The following is a 27,677-nucleotide window of genomic DNA, read 5'->3' as shown; positions in this document are numbered from 1 at the left end:
TATTTTGATATCTCTGAACAATTTTAAACTAATGTTTTGTGCTATCATAAAGGTAACTATAATCATATATCTTCACTGCTGAAAACTTTTTATGCAACAACTCTGACTACAATTTCAAAATGTGTTTTTCTTCTCTGGGACAGCAAAAGGAAACAACAAGAGGAAGCAATTAGCAAGTGTGGCCCACCAGCTGCACTACAGTTGTTCAGCAAGGTGAGCCCAAGGGGGTTAGACAGACAGCACTTACGTCACTGGCAATGTCCCTCGAGGCCTTGGCGCTTTTGATGGAAATAGCATCAGCTCTCAGATCATAGTCCTTCATCTTTGATTCATCCCATCCCTTGGTGTAAAGTTTCTAGGTGGAGAATAATATACAACAGAAAAAGAAAGGTGTTGTAGAAAGTTAATAGGCCAGTTCTAGTAAGGAAGGTGGTAAGGTGGTAACAGGATTTTAACTAGTTCTAGACTAAAGGCTGAAACAACAATGAGGAAATCTCTTACATGGCTGATATTGGCAGAATTGCTCTTGGCCAGCAAGATTTCCGGGGTGTCTGGCATCACATGGATGGAGGTTTTGTCAGCATCCCAGGCTTCCGTATATAAATGCTAGGGGGGAAGTAAGGTAAACGCCTTTGTTAAAGCCAATACATTGCAGTTATTATCAAATTTATTTTATTTAGCTGTAAGATAACCTTTTAAAGTTTATTTGGAGGCGAGGGAAGCAAAAGGGGAAAGAGTAAGTCATGGCCATGTTTAAACAGACACATAACAGTTTTATAGCCAATGGAAAACAACATCATGATCTCAATTATTAATTCTTTTTATTCTGTGACTCTCAGGCTCTCTCATAGAACCTTCAAGGATGGAGCTTGGCTGTAGAACTATGATATAGTAGAAATCCCTAGATTTCAGAGACAATCCCAAGGTCAAACCCAGCTCCTCTATGTCTAAGCTGAGTGATCTTCAGAAAGGTATATAAGGCCTCACACTTGTCATTTTTTTGAGGGGGGAGGATAATCATACCCAATTCAAGTTTTTTAAAAAACTTTATGCTTGTCTCTTTCTTTTAGCTGAGGTGAAATTGGTATTTAACTTTATTGAGTATTTTTTTGTAGAGATCAACCATAACATATGTATAGTGCCTGAGTCATGGAAGGAACTCAACAAATTTTATGATGTTTCCTATTGTTATTTTCACAGTGGGTGCTCTGTTGATGAGTATGGTATAGAATAAGCTTTCTGGAGTTTTAATACCCCAAACTTTGCAGTTTGCTATCTGAGAGCCAATTTCGTACTCTGCACTGAGCACACAATTTCATTGCCCTGATATTTGGAAGACATTCAGGCAGGTGTGGGAGAACTCAGAAAAGTTCAATTCAACTTCAAATGTTCATATTAAGGGCCTACCTACTGGATGAAGAAATTAGCCGAATATCAATAAGCAGACTGCCAAAATTCTGGAGGAAAGCAGCAATTATCTATTTTGTGTAATAAAACTGAAGGCAGCAGTAACAGCTCACTTTCCAAAGTGGGATTTCCACAAGCAACTAATTTGAGATGTGCACTGACACTGCCATGCACAGTGTTTCTCAGACTTCTGAGCAAAATGTGAACAGCTGTATGTTTTTTACATGATGGATAAAGAGACACCAATGGCTTGAGTCAGCTCTGCTGAGGAGAACGTGCAGACAAAAGTATTGCATTTGTGGACGTCTCCAGGTCACTGCTCAGAAGAATGTGTGCTTTACCCCCAGAGAACTTGTTTTAGGCTGTGCTTCCCCATGCACACAGAAATGTGGGGTCAGGGTTAAGAAGAGCATGCAGGTCCAGCTAGGATTCGAGCTTTATTGAAGGCCTGCATAAGAATCAGGCCCATCACCTACCTCTCCTTTCTCTGGAAACCCTCCAGGACATTTCTCACTTTATGAGCCCAGGATGAGGAAGGTATGACTCAGGCAACTGGCCACAGCTGAAGACTCACCTTGCTCACGTTCAGGGCATTATTCTTTGCTAGGACAATCTCTGGGGTGTCTGTAATGCTTGTGAACTTGAGCTGGACTGCAGGCTGGCGGTACTTCCTTTCACTCAGGATTTCTCCGGCTCTCTTCGCATGCTCGACCCCCACAGAGTCAATGGGCACCCACCCAATGCCTCTTAGCCACTCAAGATCAGCCTTGTAAATAGCCTGAAAACGAAATAATGTCAAATATTTGTAGAAATTACCTCCACAACCTGATGTTTCATGATTTAGCATAGACAGATGGCGTGTAATTTTGCATCTCACTTGTGTAAATTTCTGAAAAGACACAGTACTGTTTTACTTTGATGCAGAACATCTAGTTCAACACTTTGTCCCTGAAGGTAGTCAATTCCTACTGTTTTAAAGACCTATGAAATCTCTAATAATATGTGATTTCATTGATACAAAACCACTTTAAGAAAATTTCTGCCTGCCTCCCAATACAAAGTGTTTATTCTCTGATTTGATTGCCCATACCTGTCTGTATGGGAATACTTTTCTGTTAGAATACGATTTCTTCCTATCTCTTTGAGCAGTGGCCTTCACAGCCATTGTGCAACATAAAGAAAGGATGAACACTACTGCATGTTGAACCAATGTATTTTCTGGGGACAACAAATAAGGGATCATTTTTCACATGATTCTATACTCATACTTCTAAACCAAAGAGCATATATACTTTTACTTTTATTTAGCTTATCCTCAGTCTCCTTTCTTGTGTTGTAGTTTAAGAAAAAAATATATTTTGTCCTGCTTTCACATTTCTTCTTTCAATTTAAAGAATTGGCTATGAAGAATTTCTCTTATAAGTAACAGTTACAGTTCTTTTTGTTTTTATGGCTTTTTGAGAAACTATTTTTTAAAACGCCACTACTTTTATCATTCTCTCAAAAGGGACTACTTATCAGAGCCTCATCAAGAAAACAAGGCACTACTATACCAATAAGGTAGTATTTGAGTCCCAAGGACAATCTATAAACTTTTGTGCATAAAATTAGCTATAAGGGTATATTGTACAATGCTAGGAATAAAGCCAACATTTTACAATAACTATAAATGGAGCATGTTTTAAAATTGTGAAACATTGTATTGTGCACCTGTAAATATAATACACAATACACTTCAGTAAAAACTAATATATATATTAGTACCTCACGGATTTAGTTTTTTCTCCTGATACTCTAATTTTATTTTTAATTTTTAAAAACTGAAGTATAGTTGATTTACAATGTTGTATTAGTTTCAGGTATATAGCAGTGATTCAGTTATATAACTGAATATAGATATATATATATATTCTTTTTCAGATTCTTTTCCATTTTAGGTCATTATAAGATAATATAGCTCCTTGTGCTATATAGTATGGCCTTGCTGTTCATCTATTTTCTGTAGTGTGTATCTGTTAGTCCCCAGCTCCTAATTTATCCTTTCCCTTCCTTAGTTTAATACTTTTGATAACCATTTTCCAATGTGATTGGTTTCTTCCGAAACCAATGTGTATAATGGATGTAATTTTATGCTTTTCACGATATTGTCCTGAGAAGTTTTCCACAGGTTTCACAAGACTGCCAAAAGATTCCATGGCACACAAAAAAGTTAGAATCCCTTCTTGAAACCTTGCGAAGAATATTAAATCCACTCACATCACTCTGAAGGTCATAAGCCTTCCGAGCCTGAATGATGTCATTCTGATCAGGCAGACAGGTCCATTCATGAAGCAGATTCTTGTAGTCTATGTCGCTTACAAGGATCTGACACTTCTTGGCCTGCACCAGCCCCATCATGTCCACTGGGCTACTAAACTTGGTCTTCCACTTCTCAAAGTCTTTCTTGTACTCCAGGTCACTCTGGAGCTTGCCTGCGTGGATGGACCACATCATCTTGGGATCATCCTTAATATTTCGGGCCCCAATGTGGTGGCCGAGCTGTTTGCGGTACCCTTCCTTGTACTTGTACTGAAGAAAAGAATAAAGATATAAGTCTAATGATAGGGAAATCTTATTTATATCATATTTCATAGTTTCATAGATGTATTATTTCTTTTGATTTTCCCCACCACTAATGTAAGAGAAAAAGATTAATATTATATCAACTCAATTTTATAAAATAGAAAACTGAAGCCTCCACGAGTCAAGTGATTTGTTCAAGGTCACACCCTAAGCAGGTGGCAGGGCTAAGACTAAAATGGGGAGCTTCTGATTCCAAATATTTTTCCCATCAACTAAACTATACTGCCTCATTTACATTTGTTTAACAAGTAAGGTAAAAATATTTTGTATAATTTAAAAGAGAATCTACTTAAAGATGTTACTTTTTCTAAAAAAGTTTTGATATTATGAATGTTTTAGAATACTTCCCTTGTAATTAGAATTTATAGTAAATTCCATAGTCAAGCATATGAGCTATGTTTAGAAAGTTTCACCAGGAAATACCTCCCTTATTTGCCTGTCAATGTCATTGAACTTTTAACCAAGAGAGAGTAAATGCCTTGGGTTAACACTCTATTTTAAAAAAGTGTTACTCAAAAATAACACTTTATAGTCCATTTTACCATGAGATGGTCATAGTGTGGGCTTCTCCAGCTTAGTAGCCAGAAACAGTTTTGATAAAGGAAGAAATGAACCGTATGTCTAAGGTCTGGGACACTTCCAGAAGAAGGAAAGTCCGGATTTGAATCCTAAGGAGCCCTGGTACAGCACGAGGGTACTGGACACCCTCAGGAGAGGTTTCTCATGAGATGTGAAGGACTAGAGAAGAGAGAAAAGTGGGTGCTGAGTAAAAGCTTTGCTTACTTCTCCACTTGCTTTTGTGTCCAGTTATCAGAGAAGGCAATGGCAACCCACTCCAGTACTCTTGCCTGGAAAATCCCACGGATGGAGGAGCCTGGTAGGCTACAGTCCATGGGGTCACTAAGAGAAGGGCACGACTGAGTGACTTCACTTTCACTTTTCACTTTCATGCATTGGAGAAGGAAATGGCAACCCACTCCAGTGTTCTTGCCTGGAGAATCCCAGGGACGGGGGAGCCTGGTGGGCTGCCATCTATGGGGTCGCACAGAGTGGGACACGACTGAAGCAACTTAGCAGCAGCAGCATAAGCATCTTGGTAGGAGAACCTTACTAAAGGTCAACAAAGGATTAAACAAAACTCTAAAATGAACCCATAATTAACATTTTCTCTTAGTGTAAGAATAAATGGATAGTAGTAGGAAGGAGTTCACATTCACATTAGCTGATTTACATGTGCTATCAATGTCTTTAACAAAACTGTTTTTTCTTTATTACAAACATATGGGTCATCAGCTGCTCAACTTCTGAGGCTCAAAAATAGAAACGAATCACCAGTCCAGGTTCAATACAGGATGCTTGGGGCTGGTGCACTGGGATGACCCGGAGGGATGGTACGGGGAGGGAGGTGGGAGGGGGGTTCAGGATGGGGAACACGTGTACGCCCGTGGCGGATTCATGTTGATGTGTGGCAGAACCAATACAACATTGTAAAGTAAAAATAAATTAAAAAAAAAAAAAAAAGAACCTGAGGGGGGGGGGTGGGAAATAGGAGCCCATTTTTAGTGGTCATAAAATACTTATTTTTAAAGTGTAACTGCATCTTTGACAGATTAATGGGTATTGAACATAGTATCTTTTGTTTTCTTTTTCATTCGCAACTTTGTACATGGGGGAATCATTAAAGGAGATTGGGACTTTCAGGCTAAATTTCTGGCAAGAAAAGCTGTAAAAGCTGCCATCTGTAAACATCTTTGAGTAAGAAATGCATCTTCCAAAAATATCAACTTACATCACTAGCAATCTCTCTTGATGCCTTGGCTGCTTGGATTGGAATGGCATCCAAACGCAAGTCATAACCTTCCTTCCTGGACTCTTCCAAAGCAAGTTTATAGAGTTTCTGTAGAAAAGAGAATTAATCCATCAGTGCTCCTTTTGTAAAAACTGAAGCTATTTATTATTAAGCTTTATCTGTCCTCATTTAAACTACAGAAACAGATCCACAAAGTTAAGTATTAGTGTGGGTTTGTAGAAAACTATGTTTCATAGGTGCTCAAGGATTTTAAGGCACATGGTTTAAACTTTTTTATTGATTAGCAAATTACAAAAGTTTTCAGGGAGGAATCAGTATCTGGTTGCTAAAATTGTTTTGCCGAACAAGCACATGCAAAAAAGTCCCAACTGCTTATTATCACAATTTTAATATAAAAGAAAGGCCATCTTAATGACAAAGAAGGAGAAAAATAAGTATGGTTGTTTCTAAATTGAATATATTTGGATTTAAGAACAACTCAATGTGTTGTTCTTGTTTTTTTCCCATTTTTGCCATGGACTATCATCACAGACTATGATCAATCTGTAGATTAGGGTTTCAAAATCACCACTCTAATGAAAAAGTTGGTTCTGAAAGAGATGCATAGGAAAATGCTTGCAAATGACATTAATTGGTAACCAGAACACAATGAAGCAGCAAAAGAATACACAGTACAGAAACTCACTGTGTTCTAAACCCAGTGTCAACCTGCTAAATAGTTGCTGGATAAAATAATGACTTGATGACCACACTGCCCTTAGGGGCATATAAGGCTTTAGTAGTATAATCCCTTTGGGGATACTTCTCCATAAGCATTTCACTCCATGATGTCATCTTCATAAAAGGCTGGTCTGTTTTGTGGACCCACCACACAGCCCACAATTGAATCAAGAAAATTATTTCTTGAATCAAAGGAGAACTATCTGTTTTAGTGACAATATTGGCTTGCAGTGCATACAATAAATTGGTTAAAACATTTCACCAAGGGAACTGTTACAGTAGCTCATTTTTGCCTCTCTCTTCATGATAAGATCGGTAGGTTACTCACATCACTGTAGTTGATTCGGTTGAGCTTGGCTAGCATGATTTCTGGTGTATCAGGCATGACATGGATTGTTTTCTTGTCATTGTCCCAGGCTTCAGTATATAAGCGCTATGAAACAAAAAGATGAGAAAAATTATTTTAGAGTTCACATTTTTTTGATTATGTGCTAGTTACCTCTCCTTTGTACAAAGTAGAAATAAAACTAATGAAGTTGCATAAATTCCTACTTTTCAAGTAGATAAATTACTATTTCCCAAAGAATTTAGCTTACTGTTTCATTGACTCTTTTTACTGTTTCTCATGAAAACTTTTTTTAACAGTGCTAAAAGGTATGATTGGGTTGCAGTTTTTAATACCTATAATTGTGAAATACTTGCAGCACATGGTATTTTTAACAGCTTAATATTCTGAAGTATTACTAAGTATGGTGTTATCATGGGAAAATCACTTTTAAAGGTATCATAAATCCTATAGGAATCTTCAAAATGTAGTAACATGTCAGAGTTTTTACTCTGTTCTATGATAAATTCTTATACGTGACGCTGAGGAGTGAAGACTCACCTTATTCATGTTTATAGCATTGTTCTTTGCCAGCACCTGCTCCGGGGAATCAGTTACGCTGGTAAATTTCAGTGTGTCTGGACGCTGGCGGTAGATGTTGTCACTCAGTATCTCTCCGGCCCTCTTGGCTTTAAGTACTTCCACAGAGCCAATTGGAACCCAGCCAATGCCTTTCAACCATTCAAGGTCTGACTTATATAAATTCTGCAAATCAACCAACAAGAAACACAGTTATGATAATAATTAGTTTTTTCAGATTCAGAGTCACAAAATGGATCATACTGTGAGAGAAACACAAAAAGCACTGAACAGGTAAAGCTGCCATCTCAATTAATCACTCATTCATAAGCCTTATTGACTCCTGAGTACATTTTTCCTAAGCATTGCTTGGCATAGAGGACTGTACTAGGAACAACAAAAGATCTTTCTAAAAAGTAAAGACACTGTCCTGCCCTTGAGGGTATTAAAAGATTTTCATTTAAGAGCAGAGTTTCTTTAGCTTTGAAAAAGGTGTTCTAATAGCCCCTCAAAAGACCATATACTTAGACCAACACTGTGTAAGCACTGCAGTAACAAAAATTCTTGCCTTTAAGGAAAAGAGATGAAATTCAATTATAGTCATGAGTTTCAACACACAATAATGTTAAGTTTTGCATATCACACTCTTGATGTGCATTTTTAATTGAAATATAATTGACCTATATCAGTTTTAGGTATATGATATCATGATTCAATATATGTGTATATTGCAGAATGATCATCTTCAATATGTCAAGATCCATCACTACACATACCTACACTTTTTTCCCTCATGATGGGAAATTTTTAATAAACTCTTACCTTTATTTTCATCTTCAGAAACACAAAATATAAAGTATGTAATGGGGTACTATAGAGAGAATATGTATTTCCTAATTATTGGCTTTCTTTTACTCTCAAAACGGCATGCTAACTGTATTATTAGTGTGCTCAGTCACTCAGTCATGTCCAACTCTTTGTGACTCTATAGACTGTAGCTCCTCCGCCCATGGAATTTCCCAGGCAAGAATACTGGAGTGGGTTTCCATTTCCTCCTCTAGGGGATCTTCCCGACCTAGGGAGCAAACTTGCATCTCCTGTGTCTCCTGCATTAGCAAGCAGACTCTTTACCACTGCACCACCTGGGAAGCCCAGGATTATTTTATTGCACTATTATTATTAACACTAGGAGGCAGAAGCAGCATCGGGAATACTCACATCACTCTGGAGGTCATAGGCTTTCCGAGCATGGATGATGTCATTCTGGTCGGGCAGGCAGGTCCACTCATGCAGAGGATGTTTATAGTCCACATCACTAACCAAAGTCTGACATTTCTTCGCCAAAACAATACCAAGCATGTCCACTGGGCTGCTGAACCTGGTCTTGTATTTTTCAAAATCTTTCTTGTACTCACGGTCACTCTGCATTTTGGCAACGTGGACAGACCACATCATCTTGGGGTCATCATGTATCGCTCGGGCACCAATATGGTGACCCAACTGCTTACGGTAAGCTTCTTTGTATTTGTACTGAAAGAGAGAACCCAGTAAACAAGGAGAAAGCACCAAGGTCCCTGCTGCTCTCTCTGTGGTGATGTTTTTCTACAAAATCCTCAGGACTTCAGGGGAGTTTCATCAAACCCGCTACTGTGATGCTCCACATTGGGGCAAGCTTTCTCTTAAAAAAGAAGATGTGGTGCTCATTTCACCTCCACAGAATAACTCCACAGTGATTCCCTTATATTATGCCAGCAAATCATATGTTTTAACCACAAAAAAATGTGATAGAAAAGTGAACATTGAAAGAATGAACTTCAGTTACAGTGACAGCAGTTTCTCAGAAGTCAGTCATGTGGGCAGACCGAACTGAGAACATATTGGAGGGATGTGTTTATAATGGGTCATTACTTTTCTTCTTTTAAGGCATTCTGCATAATAATTGGCAAGGAGTAGTTTTAAAATGGGCAATTCTTGTTGGTAATGAGCATAGCGTTTCAGTTTTGCAAGATGAAAAAGTTTTGAAAGTCTGTTGTACAACAGTGTAAATATACTTATGGACTATATACTGAAAGTGGTAAATGGTTATTCAATTTTATTATGATTTAAAAGAAAAACCTACCAAAATGGACAATTTTGCTACTCTTGGATTAATATTTAAGTTGTACAGGAACCTCACACATTCATTTTTAGGGTAAAGGAATATTGATTTTTGTGGACCCCACAGCAAAGAAATATTTAACATTTTTGCTATTTTATGTCCATTCTCAAGTCAAGGGGAAGAACTCAGTTAAACCTGTTTCTTTCCTAGCATCTTTGCCTTGAGTGTAGCCTGAGGAGAGCTCATGAGAATTTATGAGTAGCTCAACATATGCCCACTTAACTTTGCTCAAGGTACTCAGTCCTACTAAGCAAGGACCAAAAGAGCATCAAAGGAACCACAACCCAGTGTATCTCTATGAAACTTGGACAGGTGACTGACTGTCTCAAAGCCTCAATTTATTTGACTATGCAATGAAGGCAGGTGGGTGGATGATGACTACAGAGACTCTCAGCTGTGTTCCAAGAGTGTGATGCCCTATGCAGGTGGCTGGGCTGTTGGTAACAGATGGAAGCATGTGATCAGCTCTTACGTCACTCGCAATCTCCCGGGAGGCCTTGGCAGCCACGATAGGAATGGCGTCACTTCTTAAGTCATATCCTTCTTTCTTGGCTTCTTCCATGGCCTGGCGATAGAGGTTCTGAGGAAAGAAGTAGTAACTTTTAGACACAGTGCCCACTTTCATTCTAAAAATATGTTAATATTTCCATCAAAGGAAGACTGTGATGAAAGGAAGACTACTTTTGGATACAGAACAAAAACTAGTATGTTCAGCCTTAAAAAAATTTTTTTTACAAGATCTCTTTTACTTCTTACTTACACAGTGTGCAAGTTATTTGTTGAACTTGAAATTTTACTTTTAGCAGGTTTAACTCCTTCAAATTTTACTCATTATTAACTCTGAAATGTTCTTGAATTTGCTCAGCATTTGTTCTTTTCATGAAATTACCAAAAATGTGTTTATTTAACTGCAAGTTTGAATTAGGATCAATTTTACCAGCAGAGAATATGATATAATAACAACACTACTGCCATGAGCATGTACCTGTATTCCAACAGTGCTAAGCTAAGGATCATCCACTGTTTCTGAATATCTTTGTTAACACTATTTGCTCTCTATTCATTTTGTTGATTGCTGGCAATTGCTAGCAGACAGAGGGGTAGCAGGAACCAGGGATTTATGAGTCAAAAGGACAAAACTGATGAAATTATAATAATTTCTTTATGAATTGGCAAAATACCCACTATTCAGTTTCTGTGGCAAGACAGACATACACAGAAGTTAGAACATAGGTATTCCAATGGGAACACAGCTTGAGAACCACTGCATTAAGTCATCTCTACCTGTAATATTTAGTCTTTTTTAACTTGTGAACCATTACAAGAATTTAATTCTTAATTAGTAATAATTTTAAAATAACTTTTAGAGTTTGAGAAGGATGTAATTGAATGTTTTTAATGTGGATTATTAATGTGTGACAATTCACCTTCTCTTATGTTGCAACTTTTTACAAGGAAAAGCTAAAGTAGACAAGAATAAATTTAATGTATTTGAGATAAAATCCCAAGGGAGGGCATTTGTTCTTAAAAATTTCTAGAAACGTTTATTTTGTAACTAGAGAGTCAAATACTCTTATACTTTATATTTTCCTTTGAACGATAAATTCTCAAGTTTGCCCTTATGTATAAGTGGGAAAAAATGTGCTTGAATCATTTTGTGGCTTCAGGCCAAACATTTTATTCTTTCAACAATGGAAAAAGAGGCCGGGCTTCAAGGAAAACACTTTTAGTGTCATCAAGGCTACATTTTAAAGAATGTCTAGTAAGTTCAAACATTCCAAGAGAACTAGAACAGGTAAATGTGAGTTTAAGACAAAAAAAAGAAGATATGGTTGCTTTTTTATTTTGTTTACTAAGTATGACGTGAAGGTATCATTGGTAATGGGTTGAGAAGAAATTCACATGGGCCATTCTAAAATCTAATCTTCAAAGACGGTCTTTAGGGAATTAACATAATTATGCAATTTAAAAGAAATAAATCCAGCTGAAAATTTGAGAAGTAAAAAAAAATAGCCTAATTTCCTCTCAGCAGTCTGAAAAAAAAAAAGAAAGAAATCCTACTTCATCTGACCTAATTTTAACAAAAGGGAGAGGCTTAAAAGCATCATTACCCTTTGGCATAGAAACTAACAGCATCTGTCTAGGGTGAGGCAGAACATCTGGGAAAAGCTAATCCAACAGAGAAGCTCTGTGGCCAAGAGAAAAATTGTTCATTCAAAAATGACTGAAGCCAAGATCAGTCAAATACTTATGATCAGGCTTGTCCTTGGGCCTTTTTATAGTGCTAGACAAAAGGAAACTGAGTCCTCTTCATTTATACTTGTCGTGCCTCTTCTTCAGGGCTACATGATAGGCAAAAGTAATTAACAGGAGTAAAATAATGAATGTGGTCAGGACTTGAAAATGAGTACTTAAAATTTCCAGTGTTCTTAAATTAAAGGCAACTCCACCCTCTTTTTTTTTTTTTTGAATGAAGATACACAGAAGCATGTAAGAAATCAACATTCATCTTGAATGAACCAGATAATTCTTGACCTTGATGAGAACAATTGGGTAAGAAACTGTTTCCTATTCTGCAAAGATATGTGGGGCTGCAAAGATATTTAGTGGGGCTGGAGACAGTAGGTTAAAAAATGTTTTTTGTTTTTTATTGTTCTCATACAGTTTTGAGATGGATGAACTTAAGAATTCTTATTTCAGTTCTTGTAAATGTGGTTATTTTTAGCATAAATCAAATAAACAGGCTATTTTAAGCATAGATTAAATTAAACTAATTTTCATGGTGACTTGAGTGTAAAGGGAAGAAATTAGTTTATTAAGCAGTTATTATGTGCCAGGCTCCACCCAGGACATACTACACATACTACCCTATCTAGCCATCATAAAAATTCTTCAATAGCCATTTTTATTTCATTTTACAGATGAGATGACTAAAGGAAACTCACTGAACAAATTTTGAAGCAAGTACTAACCTGATAAATGACAGTAATTATTTAAATTAAAATCACAATATGATTTAATCATTAATAGTTGACTTTGAGAGTTTTTCCCCCCTATTCATGACATGGAGATATTTTTGTATTTATCTGTTTTTTCTTTTTTCTTTTTTTTATTGAAGTATAGTATGGATGTAAGAGTTGGACCATAAAGAAGGTTGAGAACCGAAGAACTGATGCTTTTGAACTGTAGTGCTGAAGAAGACTCTTAAGAGGCCTTTGGACAGCAAGGAGATAAACCGGTCAATCCTAAAGGAAATCAACCCCAAATATTCATTAGAAGGACTGAAGCTGAAGCTGAAGCTCCAACACACTGGCCACCTGATGTGAAGAACAGACTCACTGGAAAAAGACCCTAATTCTGGGAAAGATTGAGGGCAAGAGGAAAAGGGAGTGACAGAGGACAAGATGGTTGGATAGCATCACTGACTCAGTGGACATGAGTTTGAGCAAACTCTGGGAGATAGTGGAGAACAGGGAAGCCTGGCATGTAGCATTTCATGGGGTCACCAAGAGTTGGACACGACTTAGCAACTGAACAACAACAAATAGTTGATTTAATAATACAATGATATGTGTTATTTTCTTCTATAACTATTTTTGAATACAAGGATACATATATATTCATGGTAGGTTACAGACAAAAATAAATAAATAAAACTAAGCTAACTGGTCAATATGTGAATTAAACCCATAATTCTGACCTTTCTGCTATATCAGCAAAACCAACATGGTCAGGTTCAAATAAACAGTCTTACCTCACTATAATTTATTTTATTTTGTCTTGCCAATGTAATTTCAGGTGTATCAGGCATCATGTGGATTTGAGTCTTGTCTTTGTCCCAGGCTTCTGTGTATAAGCGCTGTGAAGGATAAAAAAGGTTATTGAATTAGGAAAACAATGGTTGTTGTAAACAGAGGTTTCCAACTTTGCGATCATGACAAAAGTTGAAAGTTAGCATCCTTACTATCTGGGCTGTGTGCTGTACACCAACATTCTTCAATCTCTTTGATGTTACAATATATATAGTCACTAAATATAAGTGTAGGATAAGATATGAAAAGAAAATGTGTGTGTATTTTGTTACAAGACCACCTACACTTCGATTAGATTAAAAGCAAGTATCTAAGCATGTATACACATCTATATGTACCGAGGTTATATCAGCAAATCCATCCCATGATTTTGTTTATTGGCTGCAGATGTACCTGTTATGCCATGTCTAGATTTCTTTTTGATAAATGTCAAAGACTTGCACCTGGCTTGTTTGTTCTATATTTACTTAGGTAAGTACCAAACAAGAAAAAAAAAAAACCTTGATATCAAACATGTATAACTGTTAGACTTAAAACAATTTAAACACCAAACAGTTGTCCTACTTCTATTTTACAAGAGATATCAAAGCAGAAGTTTCTACATACATTTTGAGATACCCAACCAAATCACCATACACAGGATGTCAATTGGATAAAACAAAAAAGACTTAGCTAGTCATAGATATTCTCAAGGACATACAACCATACTTTATTTTCCCCCAAATTGAGGGCTCACCTTATTCATGTTGATGGCATTGTTCTTGGCTAGCACCTGTTCCAGGGAATCAGGCACACTGGTGAATTTCAGCGTGTCTGGACGCTGGCGGTAGAGGTTATCACTCAGTATCTCTGCAGCTCTCTTGCACTTGACCACATCCACAGAACCAATGGGGACCCAACCAATGCCTCTCAGCCACTGGAGATCTGATTTATAAATGTTCTGGTGAGATCAAACACAAAAGCAAGGATTACTGAAACTGTTTTGGCACTTGATTTCAAAAATGAATGCAAAGGACTGGAAAATGTGGATAGACAAACTTTATGTCTATGTCTTTTAACATATGAAGCCCAATAGGATATAGTTCATGGTATTACGTTTTCTCTAAAAGCAAAGCAAAGCACAGTAAATTAAGGGTGGGGAGGAAAAAAACATTATTCTTTTCCTGAGGGCTTTACCAATCCTAGACCATTATCTGCATATGTACTACGTATTACCATCATGAGTATGGTCAACAGCGGTGTTTAATGGGTCTCAGCACTTACATCACTCTGGAGGTCGTAGGCCTGCCGAGCATGGATGACATCGCTCTGGTCGGGCAGGCACGTCCACTGGTGCAGGTAGTTCTTGTAGTCTATGTCACTGACCAAGGTCTGGCACTTCTTGGCCAGCACCACCCCCAGCATGTCCACTGGGCTGCTGAACTTGGTCTTCCACTTCTCAAAGTCCTTCTTGTACTCCCGGTCACTCTGGATCTTGGCCACGTGCATGGACCACATCATCTTGGGGTCATCTTTGATGTCCCGGGCTCCAATGTGGTGGCCGAGCTGCTTGCGGTAACCATCTTTGTATTTATACTGAAATAAAAGTAGTCATTTAAAAAAATAAAAATGAATGAAAAGGCCTAAAAGTTTTATTAATATAAAACTCTATTTTAAAATTGGTAATTCTTGTAGAGAAATGAATCATCTGAATATCAACTTATCTCCTCATCCTAAACTCTGACTAGACTTCACAGCAATACTCTAATGGGAAGCAGGCCAAACGACATAGTTCTATGGTTTGCAGATGTTAAGTCTCTGGAAATAAAGGCAGCAACACTTTTCAGAAAATCAACTGGAGTTAATACAGCCTTTTTTTTTTTTTTTATCTTGGGCCAGTGAAATCGTTAACCCAGAAGTTTTACGTGTGATTTTGAGAATGCTACTCCTGAGAGCACGGGAACAATTTTACCTCCAGCCCGCTGCACCCCTCCCAAATGCGGCTCTGCCGACTTTCACTGACTTACAGGACTCCCGAAACGGACTGGCTTGTGTTTCCGTCCTTACATACCTGGTCTATTGGAGATGAAATTTGGGTGAGGTTTGTTGGGATTCCTTGAGGGGGAAAAATAGATTATATGACTATAAGAAAGTGGTGTGTTGTTGGTGGCAGTAAGAGCTGACTGTGGATTATCTTCTGTCCACTTCAGGGAACAACATTACACAAATCCTAGCATATATCTACAGAAGTCTGAATTCTCCACCAAAGGTACTTCTTTCAGAGACAGCAGAAAGAGAAATCAGGCTCACTATATTGTTGGTTTAGGATGTCATAAAACTCTTTTTTCATTTAAAAATAACTCAAAAGGAAGCACTTAGTTTTTCAAAGAAAGGATTGGCAAAAATCCCGAGCAGGTTTCAGTTCAGTTCAGTTGCTCAGTCGTGTCCAACTCTTTGCAACCCCATGAACTGCAGCACGCCAGGCCTCCCTGTCCATCACCAACTCCCGGAGTTCACCCAAACTCATGTCCATCGAGTCGGTGATGCCATCCAGCCATCTCATCCTCTGTCGTCCCCTTCTCCTCCTGCCTCCAATCCCTCCCAGGATCAGGGTCTTTTCCAATGAGTCAGTTCTTCACATCAGATGACCAAAGTATTGGAGTTTCAGCTTCAGCATCAGTCCTTCCAATGAATATTCAGGACTGATTTTCTTTAGGATTGACTGGTTGGATCTCCTTGTAGTCCAAGGGACTTTCAAAAGTCTTCTCCAAAACCACAGTTCAAAAGCATCAATTCTTCGGCATTCAGCTTTCTTTATAGTCCAACTCTCATATCCATACATGACTATTGGAAAAACCATAGCTTTGACTAGACGGACCTTTGTCAGCAAAGTAATATCTGTTTCGTAATATGCTATCTAGGTTGGTCATAGTATGAAAGGGCAAAAAGATACAAACAAATGTAGATTCAAATTCTTTTTTTTTTTTTTCCTGAAGTTTAGGATACTTGCTCTGCCTATGGGGTCTGAATACTAAAATCTTTTGGAGTTAAATTATTAAAGGGCTTTACAAATGAAAGACTTCATTTAAAGCACAATAAATGTGCTTTAACTGACACCCAGAAGAAGCGTGCTATTGTAATACTGACTCTGCCCTCCCACCCCAACCAGTCATGTGTATCTGTATATCCATGGAGTGTTGCTACTCACATCACTGATGATGTCCCTGGAGGCCTTGGCTGCCACGATCGGGATGGCATCACTTCTCAAGTCGTAGCCTTTCTTCTTTGCTTCTTCGTTGGCGAGTTTGTATAGAGTCTATAGGAGGAAAGTCAGAGTTAAAGCAGGTTTGACAGTGAAAGATTTGATGGCAACAATCTGGAGTTTATCAAGTGACATATCACAAAATTTTAAAAAGGAAAGTCTCTGGAAACAACTTCCTAGCGGTATTGGAAAGCAAATAAATTATATTTTACCAAAAAACTCTGTAGCATAAGAAACAAATGAAATATATCAATGAGTATTAACATAGAATAATTATTTATATCATTATAGATTTATATATAATATGTAGGTTATATGATATATTATGTATACCAACATAGATTAATATAATTTAGTGATATAGATTGATGAACAAAGCATCAATTTATACATCTTAAGTGAAAAGAAACCTGCAGGACAATATGTTTAATATTACTCATTTGATAAAAAATAACATTTATATACTCTTATTCGTTATTAAAAATTTTTGACAATCATGATATTTTATAATATTTAAAAAACAAATGAGAAAACGATCAAAGCACAACTTAAAGTTAACTTGAGTACAATCACAACTTTAAGATTCTAACTTTTGGCTGCCTCATGTTAGTAAAACATGCACCTATAAAATTGCATTTTACTTAAAAAAATAGTAATTAGCCTTGTCAACGGAGAACACGTTTTTCTAATGCCTAAGGTTCTCTTCCAATAAAAAGAGCTTGATTATTTCATTTCCCCCTGTTCCCTTTAGGAAAATATGCCCAGTGCCCTCCTCTGCATATCTCCATGCTCTAAGCAGGATTCACCCCCGAGGGAAGTGGAGCTGACTCTCCTGCTCCAGCATGGCCTATACTTGGATGAGGAACCCAATTCTGGGGTTCACTTAGCAAGTTCATTTGGCTCTCATACAAACGTGCCCTTGAAACTAACTTTAGTAATAAAAGATGTGAGATTTTGACTTCTAGTTTCATTGCTTTGCTTTCCTTCTAATTCCACTCAGGATCCAGGCAGGAAAGGGGTATGTATTATTAGAGGCCCCCTTGGTTGGGCTGCCAGATTTAACAAATAGGAAGATAGCATGCCAAGCTCAACTTGAATTTCAGATAAACAGCAAATAATGTTTTCATATACATAATATATCAGTATTACATTTGGTCATACTACCCCTTGGAAATGCCAAAAATACTCTCCAGTTGCACTGACTCACACCAGTAAAGACCATAAATGGAAAAGATAACGTGACTTCAGTTTTCCCCTGGAATCCTATAGCATATGATATTCAACTACAGATGAAAGGTTGGATGGGCTGAGTGTTCATATCACAGAGTTATACCCTCCAGGACAGCTGAGATCCAAGATTCTTCATAAAAGTAAGTGTAGAAAACAACTACAATGACAACCACAAGTATGGCCCCACAAGATTTTCCCCTACCTCACTGTAGTTGAGTTTGTTCTGCCTTGCCAGCATGATCTCTGGAGTATCAGGCATTATGTGAATTTGAGTCTTGTCTTTGTCCCAGGCCTCTGTGTATAAGCGCTATCAAAGAATATGTTGATAGAAAAGAAAGAACATGTTATAGAAGACCATTTGAAACAGAATTACAAAAAGTCAATTAAAGCAGGAATGTTATTGACCTAATTAGGAAAAAATAAATCAGACTAAGATATATTCAACTGAGGTTTGAGTCTTAATGATGGTTATCAGGGTTACAACTGAGGATAACAGAAATTACTTAGAGGATTTCAAGTATGTCATTTAGGTGGTAAACAGACCCCACACTTGCATGGACAATTTTAACTCCACTAGTGATTAATGTCTCAGAACCTCTTTTTGCATCTTGGAGAAGCTTGAGGCAGCTGGAGCTCACCTTGTTCATGTTGATGGCGTTGTTCTTGGCCAGCACCTGCTCCAGGGAATCAGGCACACTGGTAAATTTCAGCGTGTCTGGAGGCTGACGGTAGAGGTTATCACTCAGTATCTCTGCAGCTCTCTTGCACTTGACCACATCCACAGACCCAATGGGGACCCAGCCAATGCCCCTCAGCCACTGGAGATCGGACTTGTAAACATTCTGTGAGGAGGAAAAAGGCAGGAATTCTTTAGCAAGATTGAAAAATTTAGGGTCAAGATACAAATAGAATCAATAATAAAGTACGATTCTGGTTGTTGCTTTTATAGAAAACAGGCTTGTTGTATTAGGCAAACCAGCAGAGGAAGTATGTTCAAAAATGACCCAGAAAAGTAACAAAAAATGATAAAATATTTCAGATTGTTAGGACAAGAGTAATTGAAATGAGTATCTTCTGTCAGCCAGTTCAGTGGATGTTCACTCTGTGTCAACAGGAAAAGAAGCTAACCCAGAGAAAGAGCAACTGCGCAAACATCCAGCTACAGGCTTTCCGTAAATAAATGTTGCTGCTGCTGCTGCTAAGTTGCTTCAGTCCTGTCCAACTCTGTGCTCCCCCGTCCCTGGGATTCTCCAGGCAAGAACACTGGAGTAGGTTGCCATTTCCTTCTCCAATGCATGAAAGTGAAAAGGGAAAGTGAAGTCGCTCAGTCGTGTCCGACTCTTCGCGATCCCATGGACTGCAGCCTACCAGGCTCCTCCGTCCATGGGATTTTCCAGGCAAGAGTACTGGAGTGGGGTGCCATTGCCTTCTCCAAAATAAATGTTAATAAATGTTCTTTCTAGTCAAAAGAAACACTATGCAGCTATTAAAAGCCTATTTTAAAGAATATCAGTGACTTGTAGAAATGTCATTAATATGATGATAACAAAAAAGTAGCATAGAAAACAATATGTGTATTACACGAGCAAGAGAGGGCTTTTTCAGTGGTTGGATTATTATTGCCTTCTATGTGTTTTTTTCTTATATTTCAAAAACATCTGTAATGCTCTTTTTTCTAAGCAATAAGAAAAGAAGTTAAAATGTAATGACAGGACTTCCCTGGAGATGGTTAAGACAGTGCTCCCAATGTAGGGGGCCTGGGTTCAATCCCTGCTCAGGGAACTAAGATTCCACATGTGGCCAGAAAGTAAAAACAAAACAGAACAATAATGACAGAGAACCTCTGAAGCCCAGAGGCAGACCTTTGGCTACTTTAACACTGTTCAAGATTCAGGACAAAAAAACGATCATCTTATTAGTCTGCAACCCAGCTTTTCACCAAATTCTCAGGATGGGAAGCATGGACTCCTTTCCAGAACTGTCTTTCCATGTCTTTATTTGACACTTTAAGTAATTTTTTCTGCTAAAGGCTTTCATTCATAACTACTTCACAGTGGTGGAATTGGACCTTTGCCCAGCTCATTTGAAGGATTTTTACCTGGAACAGCATCTAAGTAGAGCATACAGGTGGCTCTTTTACTGTCTAGACTAAAGGCTGGTTGGAATTGCCTTATTCTGAGTAGTTACCGCCCTTTAAATAACAGCAAGAATGAAAACAATAACATTTTACACTTCTGGATTGTTTAACTTTCATATGCTTCCCACATTGTTACGACTATGTCACTATGAGAAGGAGGGGATCTCAAAAGGGCATCTGACAAATGCAGGCAAGTGGTCTGTCAATGTGGTCACTCCATGGGTGCATTAACTGTTTTTAACTACCTTCCTTGTGCAGGCAAAGCCTTCTTTGTAAAACACAGGGCTCTGCATCTTGTGGAAGGCTACAGAACACATGTGGGAGTTGCCACAGGCAGGCTACAGTTTCTAGGAACAACCACTTAATGAATAATTATTGTCAATTCATGTTATTCTCCAAAGTCCTCTAATGCTTAGTAATTCCTTCAAACATCTATAAAACATATGCTGCAAAAAATGCGCTTCTCACATCCAGATTGGAGATGGTGCCTCTGCTTCCAATAGGCACTAGGTTCTGTCATTACCTTGTGACTGCTCCACAAAGAACCCTGCTGAGAGGAAAAAGTGCCAGGGAAATGACCCAATAGCGTCCAGACTCGGTGACTTCTCTTATTTCATAAGAACAACAATCTTGCAGCAGTAGTCTACTAATGATAAACTTATTTGTTTTTCAAGAAAGCTAAAAACAAATTCTTGAGTAACTTTTTAAAAAACAAAAATGTGTTCTTTCCCCGTTAAAAGAATAAAATAAAAGGTCTCCCTGTGGTAGACCTGGAATTCCAACACTGCTTAATTCCAGTTTATTTTTATAAGACTAAGTCCGGTCAGTAAACTTCACTTCCTTGTAAAGCCTAGTAATGTATCCACAATTAAACAGTAAAACTATTCTCTGATTCACATCTCATTCACTAAACAAGAAATCCTAGTTTGAGTAGCCCAGTGAGTTGTTTACGAAGGATGGCTTTCATATGGTTCAATTTCCTTCTGCACACAGCTGTTATAGATGCTGTACTCACGTCACTCTGGAGGTCGTAGGCCTGCCGAGCATGGATGACATCGCTCTGGTCGGGCAGGCACGTCCACTGGTGCAGGTAGTTCTTGTAGTCTATGTCACTGACCAAGGTCTGGCACTTCTTGGCCAGCACCACCCCCAGCATGTCCACTGGGCTGCTGAACTTGGTCTTCCACTTCTCAAAGTCCTTCTTGTACTCCCGGTCACTCTGGATTTTGGCCACGTGCATGGACCACATCATCTTGGGGTCATCTTTGATGTCCCGGGCTCCAATGTGGTGGCCGAGCTGCTTGCGGTAACCATCTTTGTATTTGTACTGAAATGAAAATGCACAAACCAGATTTTCATTAGAAGCCTTTAGAGGTCACAAGTCTGTACAAATCATCTTGCTTATATCACAGTTGTAAGCTGATACTTTTGCTAATAAGCACTAACTCAAGGCAGTCGCCTACCTTTCCTCTGGAAGCTTATAGTGGTAATAAAATAGATGGAACTGATATGATTGTAGTGTATACCCCAAATCACCTATGGCCTAGTAATAATGAATAGTTCCTGAGGCAGGACATGCACACAGTGGAGAGGCCATTTGGACCAAGGAACTTGGAGAAATGGGTTAGACACTAAAAGCATATCAGAAAAGAGATGTGCTCAGTGACAAGATGGGTTTAATAAGTAGTAAAATGATTGTCTGGTTTCTGTGAAGATAAAGTCAAGGTCAAGGACTACCTGCAGTAGCAACAGAAAAGAATTTAGTATTTCATAATGGATTCAGACTTTCAGTGATGGTGGCAAATTTGGCATCATTTTGCAAATTGACTAAACTAGGGGAGCTGACATAGCAGCCCAGCTGGTTAGAGCATGTTCCTAATAAAGTCATAGGTTCTCATTCTCATGGAGGAACAGTGTTTTTGTTATTCCATGGCCAATGACATTGTCCTGGAATCCAAGTTAATTACCCAAAATACAAGCTTCTAGTCACAAAGATAACTGAGTGAGAAAGTATAGATGAGTCAGCAGAGGCAATATAGTACAGTGGGAAGGAATGAGATGGACTGGAGTTTCAACTCCACCACCGACTAAGAGTTTGACTTTAGACAAGTTGCTTAAGCAATCCACAAAACAGGGATAATCACAACACTTACATCCTAAGGTAATTATGAAAAATAAGTGACATAATGCATGTAACACTTTTAGCACAGATTTCTCAGTGCTTTTGGTTATTATTACTTTGGTATCTATTATTATTTGCATTCATCCACTTGTAGGAAAGGCCCAATGTATGTAAACTAAAGTAAGTCACTAATATGATCTTTCTACATAAAACAGTGTATTACCATATTCCCAAATAGTGGGCCTTGAATTTTAGAGCAGTGGTCTGTTCTCCAAGAATCCCCTGAGGTACCAGGGAAGGATGACGGTTTTATTCTGCAAGGTACAAGCCACAAGCCAGGAGCTGGTTAAGGGTGCAAGCTTGGGCTAGTCTGTCTTCTTCTCATAGTCGTATAAGGGTGAATTGTAATGATAAATGTCATATGCATTTCTTGAGTTAAAATGCTATATAAAGCCAGGCCATGATTCTCACTGGGAGAACTTAAGTTTATGAGTCACTCTTTCCATCAGCACTGTGACAATTTTATATAAGTACCTCCAAGCCTGCAGCTATACTCTAACAAATTCCACATGAATGGCTCTCTCTCTGTTCTTGGTGGATCAGCTTTCACTGTAGTACTGTGTCTTAACAGTTATAAAAATTTAATAAACATTCAATTTTTCATTTCCCTCAAAGTTAGATTTTAGAAAAATCCTATGCAAATACATAAGGCTTTGTTTCCAAAAGGCCAGGAAAGTTCTTTTCAAAGATTTAGTTCAGTGAAAATGTCCCTTAAGACTGACCACATACTTGCAGTAAAATCGACAACTCACATCACTGATGATGTCCCTGGAGGCCTTGGCTGCCACAATTGGGATGGCATCACTTCGCAAGTCGTAGCCTTTCTTCTTTGCTTCTTCATGGGCGAGTTTGTACAGATTCTAAATTTGAGCCAAAAAAAAAAAAATCAGTTAGATGTTGACATTCACACCCAAATATTAACAGAGAACTAAAACAATTCACTAAGTTCTACACAGGTAGGTGCCTGTGATCATCTCACTGTTGAGAGTCCTATGCTTTGTGACTTTTTTGGCAAAGTTGAGTCTTAAAAATGATACGGAACATGGTACCTTTGTTTTTCATTTTTAAAGTTATGTTACATTAACTGTATATAGGTATTATTCATTGTTTTAAATTTTTGAGTTTTAACAAGGAATCAGTTTTGGAAAGCTGAAACAAATGGGTCTAGGTGGCAAGAGTGGACAGGAGGAAAACTAATTCAATCTACATTATTTTGCACTAACTCTGTGCTGTGGCAGTGCTTGGTACTTGAGAGCCAAACATGAATATGACCTTTCTCACTTCCAAGATTGCTGGAGAACTGATGGAAAGACTGACGTGGAACAAGCTGCCAAGAAGTCGAACTACAAATGGTGCTTTAACCATATGATTAGAACAAACTCCAGGAAGGAGAAATTGATTCCGAATTGAAAGATCAGGAAGTTTTCAGTGATAAACATGGTTTCCATAGACTGAGATGGCGGTCAAGGGCACAGGGACTTGTATGAATCAAAGTACGGGGGAGGAAAAGTGCAGGGATGTCAAAGGAAGTGGGGGCAGTGCCAGGCAGAGGAAATGGCAACAGGACTGAAAAAAGTCGGAGTTGGGCTGTGAAGGCCTGGCGATACGTTTGTGCTTAACTCTATATGAAATGGGAAAACAACAACAATGTTTGAGGGAGAATGACATCATCAAATTTGCATTTTATCTTCCTGTCCTAAACGAGAAAGAAACACAACAGAATTGAACTAAGCTAATAGAGAAAAGTTGGAGAAAGCAGACCAGGCAGGTGAGGCACTCAGTTCAGGGGATTCTTCCTGGGCCTCTTTGAACCAAGTGTAACATACAGCAGCTCTGAGCTTTTGCAATAAAGACAGAGCTGACAATTCCAGAAATGCTGAGTGGCTAGGGGCCCTTTGCCTCTTAAAACACTTGTTCATACAGCATGTACTTTCCTGTAGCATTATGGGACCTATACTGTAAGTTTAGCTGAAAATTCACTTCTTTTTGAAAGTGGCACTTGATGTTTTTAGTTTGGGATAACAATTTAGAGTTAGTTATATAAGCATTAAAAATATAGTTTCTACCCCCCAAAAATAAAATGACTTAAGTTGGTGACTAATTAAATTCTCTCAGTTATATTCTGCAGAAGAGGAATACATGTTAAAATAGGCTGTCAAAGAAAGAATATTTTCCTGGAAAGTAGCACAAAGCTGGGAGAAATAAGTAATACATCAGTAGACAGAATCTTGGATTCACAAAAACCTCCACAGGCTTAAATCAATAGGTTCATTCTAAGAAGAAAAAATTGCCGAGATATAAATATAAGTCTTTGAACTGAAATGTAAGTTACCAAATGAATAAATACAAGATAGAGGAAATCTAGTTTAAGCCCATGTAAGTTGTGTTAGGGTTTTGGTTGACCCCAAGTCCCATACGCACCAGCAGTGACATAGTTGCCAAGGACTCCTAAGGCACAGGGTGAAGAAAGGGAGGGTGAATCTCCAGAAGAGGAAATGCAAAGTCAATGGTAATCTACATTAGTCATTCCTCACCTGCAGGACTGTGTTCGGTTCTAAGAGTCACATTCTGCAGGGATGTCAGGTGAGGAATGTCCAGGAACTTATAACAACTCTGAGAAGAGTACTATTATAATGTTAAACCCACTTTTCAGGTGGAAAAACTGAGAGACAGTGGGGATGTTTAGATTAGAAAGAGAACATGGGGTGAGTTGGTGGGGAGGCACACAGCAGCAACCCCATCTCTGTGGGGCAGGCACAGACTATGGTCTTAGAGAATTATGTGGGTCTGCAGAGAGAAACCATTGACCCAATACGTGAGAAACACTTTGCAAAGGAACTGCCGGAACAAATGGGTTGATTTATGAGGTAAGCATCCTGTCACTGAGAACACTTAAGCTACGGCAGGATGATGGCTTTTTGGGTGAGGACTCCTGCCTAGAGCAGAGGCTGACCTCTCAGCCTAAACATCTATGGTTCTAATTAAGAGAGTAGCATTGACACATATACCCCCCCCTTTTTGTTTTTTACCACGTGTAAAAATAGATAGCCAGTGGGAAGCTGCTGTATAACACAGGGAGCTCAGCTCTGCTCTGCAATGACCTAGACAGGTGGGGTGGTGGTGGTGGTGGGAGGGAGGTTCAAGAGAGAAGGGATATACGTATACATATAGCTGATTCACTTTGTTGTACAGCAGAAACTAACACAACATTGTAAAGCAATTATACTTCAATTAAACAAAAGTCTGTGGTTCTGATATGGGCAGCTCTACACTCACAGAAAACAAACAGGAAATGGGCTTGCTAATGTGTTTATTGATAGGTCCCCTCTGTCTCTCAGTTATTTGATTGTACTGTGATTTTAATCCTTGACTTAAACCTTATAAAAATTGTAAATTTTGACCCTAAACTATAATTTAGGAAAAATAAAGCATGTATGGAAAATAAATTTAGCACAGCTATGTAACATATGTGCTATGTGCTAAGTCGCTTCAGTCGTGTCTGATTCTTTGCGACTCCATGGACTGTAGTCCACCAGGCTCCTCTGTCCATGAGACTCTCCAGGCAAGAATATTGGAGTGGGTTGCCATGCCCTCCTCCAGGGAATCTTCCTGACCCAGGGATCAAACCTGCATCTCTCATGTCTCCTGATAAGGAAGAGATAAATGTATTTTGGTATATTGCCAATTTCCTAACTTAAATTAATAAAAGAAGAGAGTCTAGTTAATCTTCTGGTTACTGCTTTAATTATCAGTTCTTAAAATTTACACTGCCTAAATGGTAATTTGTGCTACTTCAAGATTGATGCTTAGGATGGAAATTGAGAAATGCACGAGTATTTGGTTCTCACATGGAGCAAAAAATGGCATTCTTTACAAATTGGTTATTTATATTACATCACCATGAACAGATTAATTGAAATATGAAACGCCATGCAAATGTCATAGAATTAGCATCTGTTCCCACCTCACTGTAGTTGACTTTGTTCGTTCTTGCCAACGTAATTTCTGGTGTGTCTGGCATGATGTGGACCTGGGTCTTGTCTTTGTCCCAGGCTTCTGTGTACAGACGCTAGCAAGGAAAATAAAAAATGTCATCAGGAAAATAATTCAGTGTATATTTAATAGAAATTTCAGGGCCACAAGAACTCGAGAAACAAAGATAACAAGAAGTTATGCATTTTATATACATTATGTATTTTATACATATCTTCAAGTCATCAGTTCATAGAACAGATATGTATGAGTGTCTTTTGATACTCAGAATTATATGTTAACAAAAGGAAATTTAGAATATCTTATGCAGAGGTTTTCCACAAAAATGTGCCATTTTATCAAAATCATGAAATAACTACTGAAGTAAATGTTAAAATATGAATGGAATAGATACTATATATGGATAGATATATATATAGAGAGAAAGACAGACATATCTTTTGTTGCTCAAGTTTCTATTTCTTTCTTTTCTTGATCATGCTTCTTTTCCTTTGGTTCAGTTTTAGGAGTAATGACTCTGAATTTTGAAGCCTCACCTTGTTCATATTGATGGCGTTGTTCTTGGCCAACACTTGCTCCAGAGAATCAGTCACGCTAGTAAATTTGAATTTGTCTGGAGGCTGGCGATAGAGTTTATCACTCAAAATTTCACTCGCCCTCTTGGATTTTTCCACATCTAAAGAGCCAATGGGAACCCAGCCGATGCCTCTTAGCCATTGGAGATCTGACTTGTACACATTCTGTTAATATAAACAGCCAGTAAGTATTTATCTCTGGTTTGGGAAAACATTTTCACCAACAGGGCACGAAATAAAGAACACTTCTGAAAATGCAGTTTGTTGGACAGACAGGGTATCAGACAATATTCCTTTGTGATCTGGAAGGTTTGACATTGAACACTCACAGGAAAAGAAGAAATGTTTCCCCCACTTGCAGGGGCTGGAGTGGTTGGTGCCACTTATCCAACGGATGTTAATTCACTGATTGCCCACCTTTGCATGTCATTATGATCCTCAGTACTCACGTCACTCTGGAGGTCGTAGGCCTGCCGAGCATGGATGACATCGCTCTGGTCGGGCAGGCACGTCCACTGGTGCAGGTAGTTCTTGTAGTCTATGTCACTGACCAAGGTCTGGCACTTCTTGGCCAGCACCACCCCCAGCATGTCCACTGGGCTGCTGAACTTGGTCTTCCACTTCTCAAAGTCCTTCTTGTACTCCCGGTCACTCTGGATCTTGGCCACATGCATGGACCACATCATCTTTGGATCGTCATGTATCGCTCGGGCACCAATGTGATGGCCAAGCTGCCTACGATAGCCTTCTTTGTACTTGAACTAGAAGAAGAAAATTACTGATAGTCACCTAGTATAACTTTTAGTACAAGATACAAAGATTAATAGGCTCAGATTTTCCTATTCGTTAAAAATGCTTTCCGCCTGAATATTTCTTGCCTGGAAAA

At 38.4% G+C, this 27,677-nt stretch overlaps 1 protein-coding gene across 29 annotated transcripts in view; it reads right to left on the bottom strand.

Annotated features, from left to right (window-relative positions):
- The window catches only part of NEB (nebulin), a 219,241-nt gene that overhangs the window by 107,792 nt on the left and 83,772 nt on the right, over positions 1–27,677 (bottom strand). For 28 of the 29 annotated variants that reach the window (XM_027560957.1, XM_027560980.1, XM_027560767.1 and 25 more), the window contains 20 exons: positions 27,241–27,552; positions 26,753–26,956; positions 26,188–26,292; positions 22,976–23,083; positions 21,057–21,368; positions 18,543–18,746; positions 18,107–18,211; positions 16,621–16,728; positions 14,697–15,008; positions 14,170–14,373; positions 13,376–13,480; positions 10,094–10,201; positions 8,682–8,993; positions 7,446–7,649; positions 6,888–6,992; positions 5,819–5,926; positions 3,664–3,975; positions 1,982–2,185; positions 502–606; positions 248–355 (listed from right to left, as the gene is read on the bottom strand). In XM_027560957.1, the coding sequence (XP_027416758.1) occupies positions 248–355; positions 502–606; positions 1,982–2,185; positions 3,664–3,975; positions 5,819–5,926; positions 6,888–6,992; positions 7,446–7,649; positions 8,682–8,993; positions 10,094–10,201; positions 13,376–13,480; positions 14,170–14,373; positions 14,697–15,008; positions 16,621–16,728; positions 18,107–18,211; positions 18,543–18,746; positions 21,057–21,368; positions 22,976–23,083; positions 26,188–26,292; positions 26,753–26,956; positions 27,241–27,552 (3,645 nt within the window). The remainder of the gene's footprint in view (positions 1–247; positions 356–501; positions 607–1,981; positions 2,186–3,663; positions 3,976–5,818; positions 5,927–6,887; positions 6,993–7,445; positions 7,650–8,681; positions 8,994–10,093; positions 10,202–13,375; positions 13,481–14,169; positions 14,374–14,696; positions 15,009–16,620; positions 16,729–18,106; positions 18,212–18,542; positions 18,747–21,056; positions 21,369–22,975; positions 23,084–26,187; positions 26,293–26,752; positions 26,957–27,240; positions 27,553–27,677) is intronic. The other variant, XM_027560945.1, reaches the window with a different exon arrangement.

The sequence above is a fragment of the Bos indicus x Bos taurus genome, chromosome 2, assembly GCF_003369695.1.
Source record: "Bos indicus x Bos taurus breed Angus x Brahman F1 hybrid chromosome 2, Bos_hybrid_MaternalHap_v2.0, whole genome shotgun sequence".
Taxonomy (NCBI): domain Eukaryota; kingdom Metazoa; phylum Chordata; class Mammalia; order Artiodactyla; family Bovidae; genus Bos; species Bos indicus x Bos taurus.
The sequence above is the reverse complement of the archived record's forward strand: the minus strand, read 5'-3'. Positions and strand labels throughout refer to the sequence as shown.